Source organism: Madurella fahalii (assembly GCF_045866475.1).
Source record: "Madurella fahalii IFM 68171 DNA, scaffold_1, whole genome shotgun sequence".
Taxonomy (NCBI): Eukaryota; Fungi; Ascomycota; class Sordariomycetes; order Sordariales; genus Madurella; species Madurella fahalii.
This window is the reverse complement of record NW_027263971.1, coordinates 8848289-8864751: the sequence shown is the minus strand read 5'-3', so window position 1 is coordinate 8864751 and position 16463 is coordinate 8848289. Positions and strand designations below refer to the sequence as shown.

The 16463-nt window shown below is 57.0% G+C and overlaps 7 protein-coding genes across 7 annotated transcripts; 4 read left to right on the top strand and 3 right to left on the bottom strand.

Annotated features, from left to right (window-relative positions):
• Window positions 1-1306: 1306 nt before the first annotated feature.
• On the bottom strand, window positions 1307-1835 carry MFIFM68171_02425 (Roadblock/LAMTOR2 domain-containing protein; the record flags this gene model as incomplete). Its single annotated transcript, XM_071057847.1, has 3 exons — window positions 1307-1411; window positions 1466-1759; window positions 1818-1835. The coding sequence occupies 3 exons, from the start codon at window positions 1833-1835 to the stop codon at window positions 1307-1309; spliced, it is 417 nt and encodes a 138-aa protein (XP_070913948.1).
• Window positions 1836-2180: 345 nt separating this feature from the next.
• Window positions 2181-3301, top strand: IPI1 (rRNA processing protein; the record flags this gene model as incomplete). The annotated part of the gene is made up of 3 exons (XM_071057846.1): window positions 2181-2228; window positions 2281-2353; window positions 2406-3301. 3 exons carry the CDS (start codon window positions 2181-2183, stop codon window positions 3299-3301), a joined length of 1017 nt encoding a protein of 338 aa, XP_070913947.1.
• A 1620-nt stretch (window positions 3302-4921) lies between these two features.
• MFIFM68171_02423 (RNA helicase) lies at window positions 4922-6973 on the top strand (the record flags this gene model as incomplete). The annotated part of the gene is made up of 5 exons (XM_071057845.1): window positions 4922-5283; window positions 5338-5531; window positions 5588-6028; window positions 6090-6581; window positions 6633-6973. The coding sequence occupies 5 exons, from the start codon at window positions 4922-4924 to the stop codon at window positions 6971-6973; spliced, it is 1830 nt and encodes a 609-aa protein (XP_070913946.1).
• A 503-nt stretch (window positions 6974-7476) lies between these two features.
• On the bottom strand, window positions 7477-9222 carry MFIFM68171_02422 (Acetyl-coenzyme A transporter 1; the record flags this gene model as incomplete). The annotated part of the gene is made up of 1 exon (XM_071057844.1): window positions 7477-9222. The coding sequence occupies one exon, from the start codon at window positions 9220-9222 to the stop codon at window positions 7477-7479; it is 1746 nt and encodes a 581-aa protein (XP_070913945.1).
• Window positions 9223-10189: 967 nt separating this feature from the next.
• On the top strand, window positions 10190-11275 carry MFIFM68171_02421 (Cenp-O kinetochore centromere component; the record flags this gene model as incomplete). Its single annotated transcript, XM_071057843.1, has 2 exons — window positions 10190-10235; window positions 10305-11275. 2 exons carry the CDS (start codon window positions 10190-10192, stop codon window positions 11273-11275), a joined length of 1017 nt encoding a protein of 338 aa, XP_070913944.1.
• A 1209-nt stretch (window positions 11276-12484) lies between these two features.
• Window positions 12485-13177, bottom strand: MFIFM68171_02420 (uncharacterized protein; the record flags this gene model as incomplete). Its single annotated transcript, XM_071057842.1, has 1 exon — window positions 12485-13177. One exon carries the CDS (start codon window positions 13175-13177, stop codon window positions 12485-12487), a length of 693 nt encoding a protein of 230 aa, XP_070913943.1.
• A 1728-nt stretch (window positions 13178-14905) lies between these two features.
• Window positions 14906-16421, top strand: MFIFM68171_02419 (Major facilitator superfamily (MFS) profile domain-containing protein; the record flags this gene model as incomplete). Its single annotated transcript, XM_071057841.1, has 3 exons — window positions 14906-14980; window positions 15044-15255; window positions 15320-16421. The coding sequence occupies 3 exons, from the start codon at window positions 14906-14908 to the stop codon at window positions 16419-16421; spliced, it is 1389 nt and encodes a 462-aa protein (XP_070913942.1).
• Between the last annotated feature and the right edge of the window lie 42 nt (window positions 16422-16463).

Sequence of the window (16463 nt, the reverse complement as noted above, 5' to 3'; positions counted from 1 at the left end):
TGTCGACTTGGACCTCGGGGAACTGCGGCCGACGCGGTGTCATAGAGCGTGCAAGCGGCTCAACAGAGGCACCGCCTGCGATTCTGGTGTGCGGACAACGAGCGGGAACCTGCAAATTCTAGAAGCCGGGGTCTTCACCGAAAGCTCCCTTGTCGTGTACCCTTCCGCCGAATACCGAAAGGTACAGTGTGAAACCACGAGCACGGCGAGAGTCAGAGCCCCCGATCGTGCAGGGAGAGAAGACCGAGAGGGAGAGAGACGGCAGGAGTAAAAGACCGGCAGATGGGATGGGAAACAGGGACGGTAGTGTTGACCGGATGGTTCAAAAACAATGGGTTTGCCCCGGGCCTTGTCAGACGTATCGTCGAGAAGTGGGAAGCCAATGGCGGACAGCAACACGTGTGTTATTCATTCGCAAGCCTTAAGATAGCTTCCTTTGTATTACGAGAGCGCAGAATGACACCCACGATCCCTGGAGCCCAACGCATCCTGCAAGATTACAACACCGGTGCCCTGTGGATGTGGGGTGGAGTGCCGTACCGCTCCTGTCCTGGCCTGTGAGGAACCAGTCGCGAGGCAAAGAATCATGATGCACCAGCCAACTTGTTTCGAATCCAGGCCCATATGCAAAACTTGGGCGGGCATCGCGGCACGGGATTCGCGCAAGGTGTGTAGGTTTCCCTGGCCGATTGATGCATAAGGTACTAACGGTTGAGGGCCCCATTGGAGGGGCAACTATTGCTACACTGCAACCTTCCTGCATATTTATTGCAAGCTTGGACGGCAGGCTGCCAAGACCTGGCGCGAGATCTGAAGCGAGATCCAAAGTGTTTCGTCTGGCCGGCTGGCCAAAAGCTCTGGATTTCAATATGCCTACGACGCGCTATGGCTCTAGACCCGTTGCCGATATCGTCAGCTCAAATTACAGTGTCCCAGGAAGCCCACGGCGACAAGCCCGCATGTGGGTCCGGTGTTTCCACCAAAGGCATAACGGTATTGCGACAGGGCAGCCAAGGCGGAGTACGCTTCGGCTCCTTCAAGATGTCCGAATACCTATGGACTGGGGAGCCGAAAAGCCGCGTCCATCCCACTATTGGCTTGCCGATGTCTTCCTGGAGAAAAACGTCGTTTTTGATCTAAAATTAAGTGACATCGAGGCGACCAGCTCAGAACGGTGCTCCTAACGAAACACCGTCGGGCTTGGGCTGCGATGCAACTCCGATGGCGCTCAAGATTTAAAGCGGGATAATGAGCGCGATACCTATCCGCATAGCCTCATCGACGCGTCCTTATTCTCCCACCTCCCTTATGCTGAAGAGGTGTCGTGGACAACAATTAGCAGATATTTTGCGTCCGGGACGATGACGAATTCTTGCTTCTTGGTTCGCAGCCGGAGCAACTTTACTTCATCCTGTGGTCTGTCAGCCGGGGATGTTACGCCCTAGACTCCAAGGCTAGCTCCCACCTCAGTGTCTAGCTCTTGCACAAAGCTGCCAGCAGTGCTAACAAAATTCCACACCATCGACGCCAATTCCTCCGCGCCCTGATCTTGGGTGATGCTGTTGCCGCTAGGTTCATTTGAGAAGGACCCGACAGCTGGGATGGATGGTGCGGTAGCCTTCGTCTTTCGAATGGAGCTGACCTGACCACTGGTCTTCAAAATAGCTCCCGAAGTACGGTCGAGGACCATGGTTGCTCGCACGCCTGCCTTCTTGGAAAGGCGGCCCAATGTCTCCTCGAGCACATCTGGACCAGCGCCCTGTCGAAGCATGGTCAGACAAGGGGGGCGTTATATGAATGCACGTAAGCTAACATACCAAAACCGGGTCCGTCATTGTGGCCGTTACTGATGTAGGAAAAAACACCTCGAATTTCCAGGCCTAGTATCTTGCAAAGGCAATTAACTGGCCGGGATTGATGGACAAGGTGAGATGTCGGGTTTGAAGCCTTTCGCCAGTAGCAGAAAGATATCTCCACAGCAGTCCCTCACTGCAGCTTGGCGCTCAAGCAGCAGATTAGACGGCAATTGACCCCCGTAGCTTCTCGAATGAATTCTGCCGTACTACACCGCTGAAATTTCCAACTTATCATCCCCGCAACTTCCATATCATTACACAGGCCGCTCAGATCGCGAGACACTGTAAACATCGCGCGGCGGTTGGTCTCCTCACGATCCAAGAATGGGTTCTAGCACTAAAAAGAAAAAGGAGAAAAAAAAGGACTTCCAGGTGTGAATCGTTGTCCCTAAAACCAAGGAATTCTCACTAAAGCGCTGCTTAGAAAGCCAAGCTGAAAGTCGGAAAAGCAAAACCCAAGGCGGCCAATTTCACGGATACAAGCTTTAAGTCCAAATGTGCGATATCACGTTCATTTAGGCATGGAATGTGGTCACTAATAGCGCGCAGCCATCGTCGTCAATCAACAGACCCTCGCTGCGGATGGAACAGACCCAGCGGAGCAGTTCAAGCAGAACCTCTCTCTTGCCGTCAGCGCAAAGTCTGACAACCAAAGACGAGATGCCTTAGCCTACCTCACCAATCAGCTTTCGGCCAACCCGCCCAACAACCCGGTTGGCACTTCAGGTGTCCTGACAAAGCTACTTCCCCTGATGTCGGACGGGTCTGCATCAGTGCGTACACAGCTCCTCAAACTGTTCCGAGTTCTGCCGCCCTCAGAGGTTGGACCGCTCGCCGAGAAGATTCTCATGTACATCCGGGGCGGCATGACACATCTGTCCAACGACATCCGCAATGACACTTTAAACATCTTGGAGTGGCTTCTCGAGGCCGCCGGAGATGAAACTGTTTCCTGCCCCGGGGGGTGGCTGAAGACGCTGAATAGCTTCAGTTCAATGCTGGGCTGGAACCCAAGCGTTGGGTCTACGATGACCAGCAAAGGCTGGACATCTGCATCCAAGGCGACGCTCGGGACCAAGAAGGGCCCTGAAGTACAGGCAAGACAAATTCTAGCCCTCGCCAAGTTCCTTCAGACCGGATTTCGCCCGGAGGCACCTGTCGCCTACAACCCTCGCGCATACTGGGACAATATCTACCGTCTCCCCGAGACACCAAACCCCTTCGCATACCTCAATCTCTTTGGGACACCTAGAGACGAGGACAGCGAGATGTATCCCGACCGCATATCAAGACAACGTGTCTTTGACATGAAATGGAGGGCCGCCATCTCAGTCGGCATGGATAATGCCAGGAAAGAAGGCGGCACAGTTGGAAGAGCTGCTGCCACGCTAGATAGAGCGTTAACTGCTGGGCTTGGGTGTAGCATCTCTGGGCAAACAGTTTAGCATTTGCGGAGTTCGGGTTATTCGATGGAAGGCGTTTAAGAGGATGGTGACCTCGGTTTCTCATATGTATGTACAACCCCTTCCGATCGGGCGGCTGCCCTCTATATGTGGCTTTGACCTTTATTTCAACTCGATTTTGGAAATGGACTGTCTGAAGCTCTGGGCTAATTTGCGGTTGCCCCTGGCAGTGATAACATGTTATTTACTGCCAAATATACATTGCCCCTTTGGGACTCTTAGTCTCAGGGGCATCACACCTGAGCAATCAAGTCTTCTCAGGACTGACCTACATCATCTTCCCGTCTGGTCTCACGGTCTGGCTGCTGTGATGTCTCTATCTGCCACTAAGGCTTTCTGGGACGGGTGCATAACCGCAGCCCTTCCCCTAATTCTTTGACGGTACCTAGGTTTCTAGTACCCTATATCTCCGCCCTTGAAGCCCACGTTCAAAGAAAACATGACGGTTGATTCTAAGTCTTCGCAAAGGGATGCCGTATGGTTATTCTCCCTAGATTAGCCATGCTAAAACAAACGCACGCCACCCGTACGCTGCTCACTCGCAGCCTCCTTCTAGGTCGAGACTCGTCGTCGTCTGCACCTGCGCAATATCTTGTTATCACCTAATCAGCCGCAGCCCCTGTTATCAATCATCACCAAGCATCACAGACCGTCTCATGCCCCGCTCCCGACTCTGACTGGACCCGCATGCGAGTCGGTCTGCGGCTCAACCGGGGCAGGAACAACTACAAGGCGCATCCAGCTGTGCTTGGTCCCTCCCGCTCTCGATTTCTTTATGCCAAGTCACGACTCGTTTAGAAACAGGCAGCTTTCTTCGCGGCCTGCTCTGGACGACGCGTCTCCCCTCCCGGCGCGGGCATAAATTCTCCTCTTCTGCCTTTCTCTCTCCTCTTCTTCTTCCTACCATACGCACCCGTCACCGCCGCCCTTCCCTTCTGGCCGGCTGCGACATCCAAACTGAGTTATCACACCCTCTGCTGCGTTCGCAAACGGTAAGCATCCAAGATCCCTAGCACCCTTGCTTAATGGTCGGCCTGCCTCCCTTTCCGCCTTTTCACCGTTGCAATTTTTTCCGTTGGTCGAGCGATCTTGACCGACACGTTCTCGCCGCCTACATTCATCGAGAGTTGCGGTTTGCCCTTCCATCGAGAGAGAAAGTACTCCCCACTGCAGTCGCTTTCTTCTGGCGGGCAAGGCACCTTGTCATCTCTCTACCCCACCTGCCTCTTCGCAGCCTGTTGGTCCTTCCAAGACTGACTCCCTCCTTCCCGGAGGTGCCATCCCGCGGCTGCTTCTTGCTCACTCTTCGTCAACCCGTTTGAAAATCTCCCGTTCCTTCTGTTCCTTCAGACTCATCTCCTTCAACAAGAATCTTCCCCAGCTCGCTCCATCTTCTGTGTGAGCAGTCATCGGCAGGTATTCATCTCTGCGGGGTTCTCGTTGACGCGTTCTTTTCATTCCTGCATCTTCATATCCTCCTGGTTCCTATGAGACACCGGTTCCTCGTGCCTTTGTTCCTGCCGCCATCTTCGCGTTAGCCGTCAAGAATCAATCAAATGCTAATATTTCCTTTACAGAAACTTCGAGCCCCTCACTCTCGTCATGGCTGATCAAGACTGGGGTCCAGGTAAGACTTCTGCGCTTCGCGGCGGTGAGGTCGCAGGTGCGTTTAACACTTCCGGACTCCGCGAGGTCCTCGAGAACAATGACAACGGTATCAACGGCAATGCCTGCAATGGCAACACTCGTCGGGAGCTCCCCAAGCCCGTTGATGGTTGGGTTCCTCCCACCGCTTATGACTATGAAGCGCTCGGAGGCGAGACCACCCACGAATGGGAGGGCAACGCTGCGGTCTACGAGTGGGACGGTGAGGAGGGCGACATTGGCCCGGAACACCCTGCTCTGGAAAAGCAGCTGTTTGGCGAGCCGGGAAATCGTACCGTGCAGGGTATTGATTTCAGCAAGTAAGCTGGCCATTATTATGACACAGAAACTGTTTGCTAAAGTGGAAAATTCAGGATTACCTCGATCCAACTCTATCAAGAAGGCCCTGCTCGTGTTGAGCCCATCGCCAAGTTTCAGGATGCCGGCCTTCACCCGGCGATGCTCAAGAACGTCGAGCTCGCTGGATATTTGACTCCCACTCCCATCCAGCGCTATTGTCTCCCAGCCATCCACATGGGATACGATGTGATCGCCATCGCGCAGACTGGTGAGTAACCCTTTGCTCGCTCACTTGATCTTTTTGCTCCTGACAACTTCTGCTAGGCTCCGGCAAGACCGCCGCATATCTGATCCCGATCCTCAACAAACTCATGGGCAAGGCCAGGAAGTTGGCGGCACCACGCCCGAACCCTGCCACCTACCGCGAGGGAATTGACAATCCCACCCGCGCCGAGCCCCTGGTGGTCATTGTTTGCCCCAGCCGTGAGCTGGCTGTTCAAATCTTCAACGAGGCCCGGAAGTTCTGCTACCGCACCATGCTTCGCCCATGCGTGGTCTACGGCGGCGGATCCCGCAAGGAGCAGGCGATGCAGCTCCACAAGGGTTGCGATGTCTTGGTGGCCACTCCCGGTCGCCTGATTGATTTTATTGACTCGCCCGCCACTCTGACTCTCCGTCGTCTGCGCTACATGGTCATTGATGAGGCCGATGAGATGTTGCAAGATGACTGGAAGGATGATTTCAATAAGATCTTGTCCGGTGGTGGTAAGTTCCAATTCCAAATGCGCGGCGAGGAAGCTGTCATGTTCTAACTTGTTCTACGCAGAGCAGGAGGAGGGCAACATCAATTACATGCTTTTCTCTGCCACTTTCCCAAAGGCAGCTCGCGATCTAGCCAAGACCCATCTAGCCGAGACTCATGTTCGACTGCGTGTTGGTCGTGCTGGCAGCTCCCACGAGAACATCAAGCAAAATGTGATCTACGTCGACCCTTCCATGAAGAAGCAGGCCCTCATCGACCTCATCCGCTCGCTGCCGCCGACGCGTACTATCATCTTTGTAAACAACAAGCGCACGGCTGACGAGTTGGATGACTTCTTGTTCAACCTGGGCATGCCGTGCACCGCGATCCACGCGGACCGCAACCAGAAGGAGCGCGAAGCTGCCATGCGCGCATTCCGCAGCGGCGAATGTCCCATCCTCATCGCCACGGGAGTCTCGGCTCGCGGTATTGACGTGCGCAATGTCATGCACGTCATCAACTACGACCTTCCCTCTATGATGCATGGAGGAATCGAAGAGTACACGCATCGCATTGGTAAGTCTATTTGTGCTCTGCATCTTGCTCGGCGTCTTCTGACTATTACAGGTCGCACTGGACGCATTGGCCATCGTGGCCTTGCTTCCTCGTTCTATTCCGAGCGAGATGAGCCGATCGCTTCGGTCTTGACTCGGACTCTGATGGAGACCAAGCAAGAGATTCCCGACTTCCTGCAGCCGTACGTCCCGGAGGGCGCGACGGCGGAGAATCTGAAGTTCGAGACTGAGTCAGACTTCGACGAGAATGAGGCTGCTGGCGCTGGCCAAGGCGATAGCCGGGACGCGAACAACGGCGGTGCGGATCACGGTGATGCGAACGGTGGCATTGGTGGCGATGCCTGGGGCGCCGCGGCCTTCAAGCCGGAGGAAGAGCCTAGCTCTACCTGGTAGTCGCCATCACAGATCTACGGACGATCAATGCGATGAATTGGCCTTGAAGATTAGGCACGTAGAGATCACGGATGGCTCGAGAGAGGATTCAGGTAGTCGAATTGGGAGCTTCCGGTCCCGAGGGATCCAGGCAAGCTCTTTTGACGACGTCAGATAGACAGCTTGCGCTTAAAACCCGCAATGATAAAACGCCCGTCTCCGAGAAACGCTCTTCTACTGGGTGATCAGTCAAGTGATGATTGTTAACGCGGCTCATCGCTGTAGCCAATATAGGAAGAAAAATAACCCTTCTACCAACGCTATGGTTAAGGTAGTTTACATCTCGTAACTTTGGCACGATGTATCACTAGCACTCGGGGGCTGTTTACTAGATCATCGGAGATGGATACGCATTGCTCTTTCTATATATACGCTGATATACAAAAGGACAGAGCCGGTGCTTCCACATGGGCGCCCTTCCAACACGTTGCGGGGTCACGGTGGTGGTGAGACGCGACCGCTTTTCAGAGTTTCGAAGGGGAAGATGAGAGGCGCCACGCCCTGAGCGGTAACGCCTGGAGCTGCAACACCTTGGGGCGGATGTACATGACGAAGGTGACGACGCCGATGAGCACGCAGATGATGTTGACGAGGTAGTAGCCGTCGCGCTGCATCTCGCAGGTGCCGCCGCCGGCGAGGCAGCGCTCCTTGTCGGCCTGGACGGCGCAGCTAAAGGGCGAGGTCACGGCGCGGTGGCCGGGGGCGGGCTCGAGCTTCTCCGGGTGCGGGCTGGGGATGCAGGTGGCGCTGGTGAAGGCGTCGACGAGGCGGAGGACGAAGAAGCGCGGGAAGGTGCCGCCGAGGTTGCACACGGTGGCGAGCAGGGTCATGTAGGTGCCGCCGATGACGGGGTCGGCGATGCGGGCGTGGAAGGCGGCCACGGCGACGAACATGACCGTGTTGGTGAAGGTGGAGAAGACGTGCTGGGCGATGACGGCCAGGAGGTAGCTTGCGCTGACGGCGCCGCTGGCGGGGAAGATGGAGACGACGAACTGCGCCAGGAGCGCGGCGGCCAGGCGGCCCGCGAACCCCCAGCACCAGAGGCGCATCGGCGTGAACTGCTGGGACCATTTCCCCGCGTAGTAGCCGAGGCCGATCTCGAAGGGAAAGTCGATGAGGACGGTCAGGGCCATGTTCTCGGTGCCGAAGCCCTTGTCGAGGAGCTTGAGGCTGGTGACGCCGTCGTTGGCTTGGAAGCCGATCTTGGCGATGAGGTGGACGAGGATGATGGTCTGGATGTTCTTGAGCTTGAGGACGCCCCACATGATCTTGTAGACGTCCCAGATGCCGTCTTCGTTCTTGGTCTTCTCCTCCCGCTTGAGGAAGGCCAGGCCGATGGTCACGGCGATGTAGGCCCATCCCCAGAATGTGAGGTAGCCGCCCAGGCTCATCAGGCCATGCTCGAGGGGCTCGGTGCGGAACCACCGGTTGGCGAAATCCTTGGAGTAGAAGGCCAGGAAGACGGTGTAGGAGAGGAACTGGCCGGCGGTGAGGCCGACGGTTTGCGCGGTCGAGGCATACGAGATGTTTGCCGGTGTCAGCAGCGTGAGCGCCCAGCCGTCAACGGCAATATCCTGCGTGGCGCACATGAGCACCAGGAAGAACCACCAGCCGGTGAAACCCCAGACGGTAGGGCCGCCGGGCTTGCCCGTCAACTCCATCATGCCCTCCACCTTTGACCCCAGCCACAGCATGCCTATCCCCGACAGCAGCTGGATGGGCAGGATCCAGCTCTTCCTCCTACCGACCTTGGGACTCCATACCGCATCCACGATCGGGCTCCAGAAGAGTTTCAGCGAGTAGGGGTACGAGGCCAGGCTGAAGATGCCGATCTCGCCGTACGACATGTGATTCTTTAATAGGAAGGGAACGGACCCCGTAGCCAAGCCCAGCGGGATGCCCTGGAGGAAGTACAGGAGGACCAGTAGGCCAAAATTCCTCTGGTCTTTCTTGGGTAGTTCGAAGAAGCCATGGTTGTTCACCGTGGGCGTCTTGGGCACGGGATCGTCGAGCGAGAACGAGTCGCGCGCCATCAGGTTCGCCGCGGCGCCTTCCGGCGACGAGTTCTCCTGCGATATGTTCCGCCGCTGTAGCTCGGTCTTGGTAGTCATTGCGGCGTGGCCGTTACTGTCCCTCCCGGATCCGCGGGCGGACCCGAGCGAACTGTTCTGAGTCGTCGGCGATTTGGCGCGACGAGACTTGGCACCCATAGGTAAATCTAATGTATGTGCGATCGATGGTGGTTTCTTGGAGCCTCAAGGGTGTCTGCGGATCGGACAGCGGGCGGGACGTCCCAAGAACAGATTTGCGCAGTCTCGAGGGCTCAGAGAGTGTACTTGGGTGTGCTTAGACGAGAACGGACTGAAGTAGCAAACAATTCGGGTTAAGCATTAGGCTTTGAAGACAACGGTTAACGAGAGACAAGAAAGTCGCGGGTCTTGTGATCGACGGGCGTCTGAGCTCCAAGGTGGCCTTTGGACGTCGCAACGGACGCGGGAAAATCCAGCGACTGGCAGTGAGTGGCCTGGCTGTGCCGCTCAGGGACCCGGCAGCTCGGAGGCAACCCCTGGGCTGAGGAGCCCCGCTGGCCTGGGGCTTGCTGTTGGATGGTGGGGTAGCTAGCGCGTGTAAGCTGCAACCGTGGCCTCTGCGCCTAGTGGCGAAACGTCTCAGCAACTCTGACATCTTGCCTAGTGTTGTCTGAAGCTACGTATACAGTAGAGGACATTGTCTTATGTAACGTGCAATAGTAGGGAATGGGAGTGCCACTAGGACTGCGTGTACTCGATATCCCGACTCGGAGCTAGTACAATCGTTTTATCATGTGGAGGCTGTTGGCTTTTTCTGCTTGCGATCCAGTTTCACAAGCTTCGATTGTTCTGTGGGGCCTTGCATGAGGCTGCCAAGACCACATCTGCCAAGCCCATCACAGCAAAGCCGGTCACCTGTGCGCCAAGCTCAGCGGCGTCGTTGACAGGGCCGTCTCACTGTCGTGTAAACAAAACATTCCAACCCCCTCGTCCTCAAGTGACCTTTTTATCAACCTGCATTCAACCCCTGAATCAGCGCAATTCAAATTGGCTGTTTGTGTCGCGGTATCTCACTGTATTACGTGATCCATTGTAATCCAACATCAAGAACACCCTCCCTGGACGCGATTGACATTCTGTGTGAGAGATGGCGTCAAGTCTCGACGATGAGATTGAACATCTCCAAGCAAGAGGTAAGCTCCACCTGCTCTCACACACAGCACGTTTTTGATCGATCTCAATATTGCTGACACTCCCAAAAGCTGCCTCCCTTAAGAAACAACTCCGCCTCCATGTATCAACCCTTATCACTGCGCCCTCCACCCTCCAGCTCCTCACATCACAAGACAACCCCCAACCAACACTCACCTTGCCGTTGAACAACAACAATAACAACACCAAAACCACCGTCACCCCCGCTACCAAGAAATCCCTCCTCGCCCACTCAGCCCTCCAACAAGCCCACACCCAACAATGCCTCTATCGCGCGTGCGCCAGCATCACCACCTTTCGCGCGCGGGACCCGGACCCGAAGGCGGTCGACGGCGGCGCCATCCTGGGCCTGCGCATCGAGGTAGTGAGCCGGGGCAAGTTCTTGCGGCCGTACTACGTCCTGCTGAACCGGCCGTACGGCCACCAAAACGAAGCTCACGGAGACGGCGGCGGCGGCGGCGGCAGAGACAAGGCGGGGAAGACGTGGCTGCGCGTGCACAGGCACACCCTGCCGGCGTGCATCTCGCTCGCGGGGCTGGCCGCGCGGTACCTGGCCGCGCCGTCTAGCAACAAGGAGGGGAAGAAGAAGACGGAGCCGCGGAAGACGCAGGACCTGGCGAGGTTCGCACGCGCGCTGCGGCGCGAGGTCGTCAGGTATCACCACCGGCTTGGGGTGGTGGCTGAGCTGAGGAAGGCGGCGGGGCTGGGGGGACGGAAGGGCGCGGGCGGTGATGAGGATGGGGGTGCGGAGGGGGGTGTGGAGGGGGAGGGAGAGGCATCGGCACGACAGCCCCTGCCGAATCGGCTTGTGGATATCACGCCTGCCGATGCCGAGGCCAAGCATATCACCATCGAGTGGGCCGACGGGCGCACCGGGAGGCTGGTTATGGGCGACGACGGGGAGATTGTCAAGCTGGTGGTGGTCGGTGAGAACGGGCGGGATCGCGAGGCCGGGAGGGAGCTGCTTGGCGGCGCGGTAAGGGTCGATGACGTGGCGAGACGGCTGGCGGCAATGGTTTAACGGAGGCCTACTCTTGTCGGGACGAACGGCATGTCTGTTGACGAGCGGTCCGGTCATATTCTACATGTGCAGGTACGTTCCGCGCTTGGCAGACGTGGTGGTACTCGCGGATCGTATGCTCACGGTGTCCTCAGTCCCTCTCGACTGCGTCACAACGTGCGGCAAGCATGCTGGATGGGCCCCAGGGTAAATGATACGGTAGTATCAGCCTCAGCCGATCAGAGCTACGCGATTGCCGCCCCTCCGCCTTCCCGCATGCTCGTGTTGACTCGAAGCATATATTAAACCGACAGCGGGTGCGTTTTCCATCCGCTTGGGAGAGCAAAAACTGGGCCGGGACCTAACATCATGAGTCCAACAGCTCCTTGGCGCAATCTATCCGGCTACATTCAATGACGCTCGGTTTGTTTTTGAGTTGGCCACCGGTAGGCGCGCAGTCAGACCCTGATTCGTTCGTCAATCGAAGCAAAAATGGGTGCCTATTTTAACGTGGTTGAGTCTAAGTATATTGCCTACGCCTCCCGTAAACCTCCCGTAAAGAGTGTGAGCAATATACGGGATTATGCCTTCTCTGCCTGACACCTGTTGTACAGCAGTGATGTTGGGTTGCCCGAAAGGCGGTGCGTATTATTGGTGTGGAACGGGATGGATGCCCGTTTATTGATTGCGGGGGCGGCGCGGATAATGGCCAGCAAAACAGGAAACCAGCTGGGCATCGCGCCACTTCGTGGTGTTTCTTCCAAGGAGCAACTTTGAGGGCCAACTGTTGTACTGTAGGGCTGTTTGACAGAACTACTCAGAGTATTTGCAATATCGTCCGTTGGGTCGAGTTTCTCTCTAGTTTTACAGTCACCATGAAAGTCGATTGCAAGTTCGATCGCTAATGCTTGAATGTGAATCGAAGGGTTTTAGGCAAAAAAAACTGATTATAACCTCACTAGTGCCAACTCCCAAATTTCGGGGGCCTGGCTCATGGCCAACTATGACTAGGTACCTAGAGATAGTCCAGAAAAAATCTATGTCCTCTCCTCGGGCAAATTGACAAGGCGCCGTCGTGAATGTTCCATTGCTGTTCCCCGGGGCATTTCCAATCCAGTGCTAGACCACCATGCTACTCCTGTTCGACCCCATTTCCACTTCATGGCTAAATGCACCTGTATCCGAAGACCCCGTAGCTCATGAACCCCTGATTTCCGCGGACAAGGAGACTCAGAGAAGGACAGCGGCGACGGCAATGGCCACAAGAGCACCGCCAGCGCGTTGAGCGTTCTGAGCGGCGCCGGCCGTGACGATAGGCGGGTAGGACGATGTCTTGGAGGGAGGCGTGATGGTGCCGATAGACTTGGTGAAGGAGGGAGTGACGACGGGGGGAGGAGGCGCCGGAGACTCGGAGCTGGCAGGCGGCTGCGGAGCCCAGGTCACGCTCGTGGCCACGGGGGGCGGGGCCTGCGTGGTAGCGGGAGGGGGAGGGCTGTCCGTCTCGATGTCGGTCACGGGGCAGACGGTTGTGCTGACGGGGATGGTGACCGTGGTGACAACGGTGTGGTCGAACGGGCACTTGGTGACGGCAGGAGGGCAGCTGGTGATGGTCTGGACGCTGGTGGCCCAGACAGTGCTCGTAGTCCACTTGGGCGGGTGAGGCTTCCAGGTCGGGTAGGGCTGGGTGGCAGCGGCACCGCTGTTTTCACCGCCGTGCTCGATTCCAACGCCAACGTCGGCGCCGACACCGACGCCAACGCCAACGCCAACACCAACTCCAACTCCAACACCGACGTCGGCACCGACGTCAGCGCCAACGCCGACGCCAACATCGACGTCGGCACCAACGCCTACCTGCACTCCCCCAGCGAGAGCGGCGGCGCGGGCCGCGAGGGCAACAAGAGCAACAGCTGTGGTCTTCATGTTGGATATCGTGTTTGTTTGAAGGGCGATGACCGGACGGGCTGTTGAGGGTGGGCAAGTAGCGAGTGACAAGAACGAGTGGATGGGCACCTTGGGCACTGGAGTGGAGAGTGGGAGCAGGAATCGGACTCGGGAGGCAGATCCCTTTATAAGAAGTTTCCCAGCCCTCGCTGGCAGAGGGTACCAAACGGCAAGACATGGGCTCGGGACCCGTGATACCACCCGCTCGCCGTCTGCTGGCCTACATGCCCGGGGACAGGGCCCCGTCGGGGAATACTGTAGGGTGCGAGAACCATAGACAGGGGGTATAATAGTCACACAGCGCGCATGTAGGGCACTCTACACTCGCAACCGATAGAGCCGGTGATTTGGCGGCTAAAGGAGATGTGTGGCTTGATTGCCGTTCAATATGGTCGATAGTGACCGGCACGCCCAGCAACGCTGTTGGGCCAGACTCTGTGGTCGGACCTACATGGCGGCAGCCCCATGGCGCTTCTCCGGCCGGATTAGAAGATGAGTTAAGCTTTCCAGCTGTGCTCCCCCCTTGCTCCCCGAAGCAAGGGTGGCGACGGCTGCAGGGCAAGGCGATGTGACCTCTCTCTCATCTGGAAAGCTGCGATTTGCTGATCCTATGTGTTCCTGTATTGGCTTGGCGCAATGGGCTTCGGTGTCTGCCCCTGCATTGCGGGTCGTTGCGGCGTCGGCGAGTTTGTTTCTTTTCCTCTTGTCCTCGAGACCGCTTGCCTGTATTGGGCAATTAAACTGGGGACGGAGGTGATCCGGGTCGAGACATTGAGCGCGAGTCTCGCCGAGCAGGTCGATCATAATGCGGAGTTATTGGGCTGAACTGGCCCTGCTGTTGTTTTCCCGATCTGCAAGCCCTCGAAAGGTTCACGCATTTACCATCGACGAAAACGTCGAAGGATCCATGCTGGCGGGTTTAACACGGCCTAAGGACTGCCGATGGCGGACAAGTCCCGAAACCTCAAAATTAGGATTCTCCTTTGGCGTATTCGCCTGAGTCTTGGTGCGCAGGATATTGTGTAAGCAGATTGTCCAGATCCCAGAGACGCTAGGCGAGCTGATTACCTAGTTCACTGAGATGAGGACCATAGTTCAAGGGGGAAAGTGGCCAAAAAAACATGGGGAAAAAGAATAAAGAAAAGAAGAAGAAGAAAAAAGAGAGAAAGAAAAGAAAAAAAAAAAAGTGGGGAGGAGGAAACGGTGAGTCTCTGGTGTTTGCCAACAAGTCTTGACCAAACAGACGGATCTCGTATCGAACTGCTAGAGTAGGGTGGATGGTGGGGGCTCGAGACAGCTACGGGATGCAAATCCTGGTCCCTGGACCCGCGGATCTGAGAAGTGTGGCTACGCAATACAATACATGGTAGAGGTGCGTGGCATCTGTGGCTGGGGCTCTGAACGCTAAGTCCGTCGTGGAAATTGTGACGTTGATCGCCGAGAGCTCCGTGCCGGGTTAGGAGACGGCTGCAACTCAACGCCACGTTCTAGACAAGGTGATGCTGCAACCGTGTTAGTATTTGACGATTGCACAAAACTTCTTTGTGCTTCCTTGTCTGTCCTTTAGATACCGCCCATGCATATGTCTCCAACCGTCGTATTGTGCTGGCCGCGATAGATACTTGGAGAGACGCCTTCTAATATTTGCCACGTTGATCGACAGTCGCAACTCGCAATCCATCATCAAAACTGAGACAAGTCTAGCCGATGGCGCCACCAGTCGAGGCTGCCACCCGCAAAAGGGTCTTGCGGGTCATCTTTTTCTCTCTGCTGCTTGACTTGGTAGGTTCCCTCTGAGCGCTCAGACACACATCCGTTGTCAGGCGACTGACAAGCTGGCTCCAGATCTCCTTCACCTTCATCCTCCCTCTATTCCCAAAACTGCTCGAGTTCTACCGCAACGCCGAGGCGCCCGTCGATTCTGCCGCGCCGCCGTCCAAGACATTGCTCTCGAGTCTGCTCGGCTACCTCAATGCATACAAGGCCGCCTTTGCTCGACCCATCGATTCGCGATATGACATCGTTCTGCTGGGCGGAGCGCTAGGGAGTCTGTTCTCGTACGTACTGCACTAGCCCCTCACCCTGCCGTTGGCCGGCTTGTTCTAGGCTCACTTCCTGTAGTCTTCTCCAAGCCATTGCTTCTCCGGTCATCGGGCGCCTCTCAGACAAATATGGCCGGCGCACCGCGCTGCTGGCCAGCATGGCTGGAAACATCCTCTCGGTGCTCCTGTGGGTGATGGCAGTGGATTTCCGGACCTTCCTAGCCTCGCGCATTGTCGGTGGGCTGTCCGAGGGGAACGTGCAGCTAGCCACCGCCATCGCGACCGACATCTCGGATACTGACAGCCGAGGATCGACCATGGCCCTCATTGGCGCATGCTTCTCCATCTCCTTCACCTTCGGGCCGGCGCTGGGCGCCTGGCTCAGCTCCATCGCCACCGTAGCCGCCAACCCCTTCGCGACAGCCGCGGGGGTGTCGCTGTTCCTGATCGTCACCGAGACGGTGTATCTCTACTTCAACCTGCCGGAGACGCTCCCGTCGCTAGCCAAGACAGACGACGCGGCAGCTGCCGGGGGGAAGGACGCCGAGACCAAGTCCACGCCGGCACCGCAGCCCGTCCAACGGACAAACTCGCACTTCCTCTTGAACCTCGTCCACATGACCTTTCTGCTCTTCTTCTCGGGCATGGAGTTCTCGCTGCCCTTCATGACGTACGACCTGTTCGCGTACACGTCGGCCAAGAACGGCCGGCTCCTCGGCTATGTGGGCCTGGTCGCCTCGATCCTGCAGGGCGGCGTGACGCGCCGCCTCCCGCCCCTGCTCTCCGTCCGGATCGGCGTGCTGGCGTGCCTCGCCGCCTTCGCCCTCCTCGCCCGCATCTCCACCGTGTCGGGTCTGTACCTGGCCGCTACGTGCCTGGCCACTACGTCGGCCACCGTCGTGACGGGACTAAACGCGCTCAGCAGCTTCGAGGCGAGCGAGGGTGAGAGGGGAGGGAAGCTGGGCATGCTGAGGAGCTGGGGCCAGCTTGGTAGGGGGCTGGGCCCGGTGCTGTTTACGAGCGTGTATTGGTGGGCTGGCCGAGAGGTTGCCTATGGCTTGGGCGCCCTCGGGATTGCCGGTGTGAGTACGCTGGTCCTGTTCGGGTTGAAGACACCGCCTGCGTCTATCAAGCAAAAGTCGCTTTCGGCGGCTGTGAAGGACGAGAAGAAGGAACTGTAAAACGGGCAACATAAGGGCTCTGTACATGTATCGGGCTAGGCT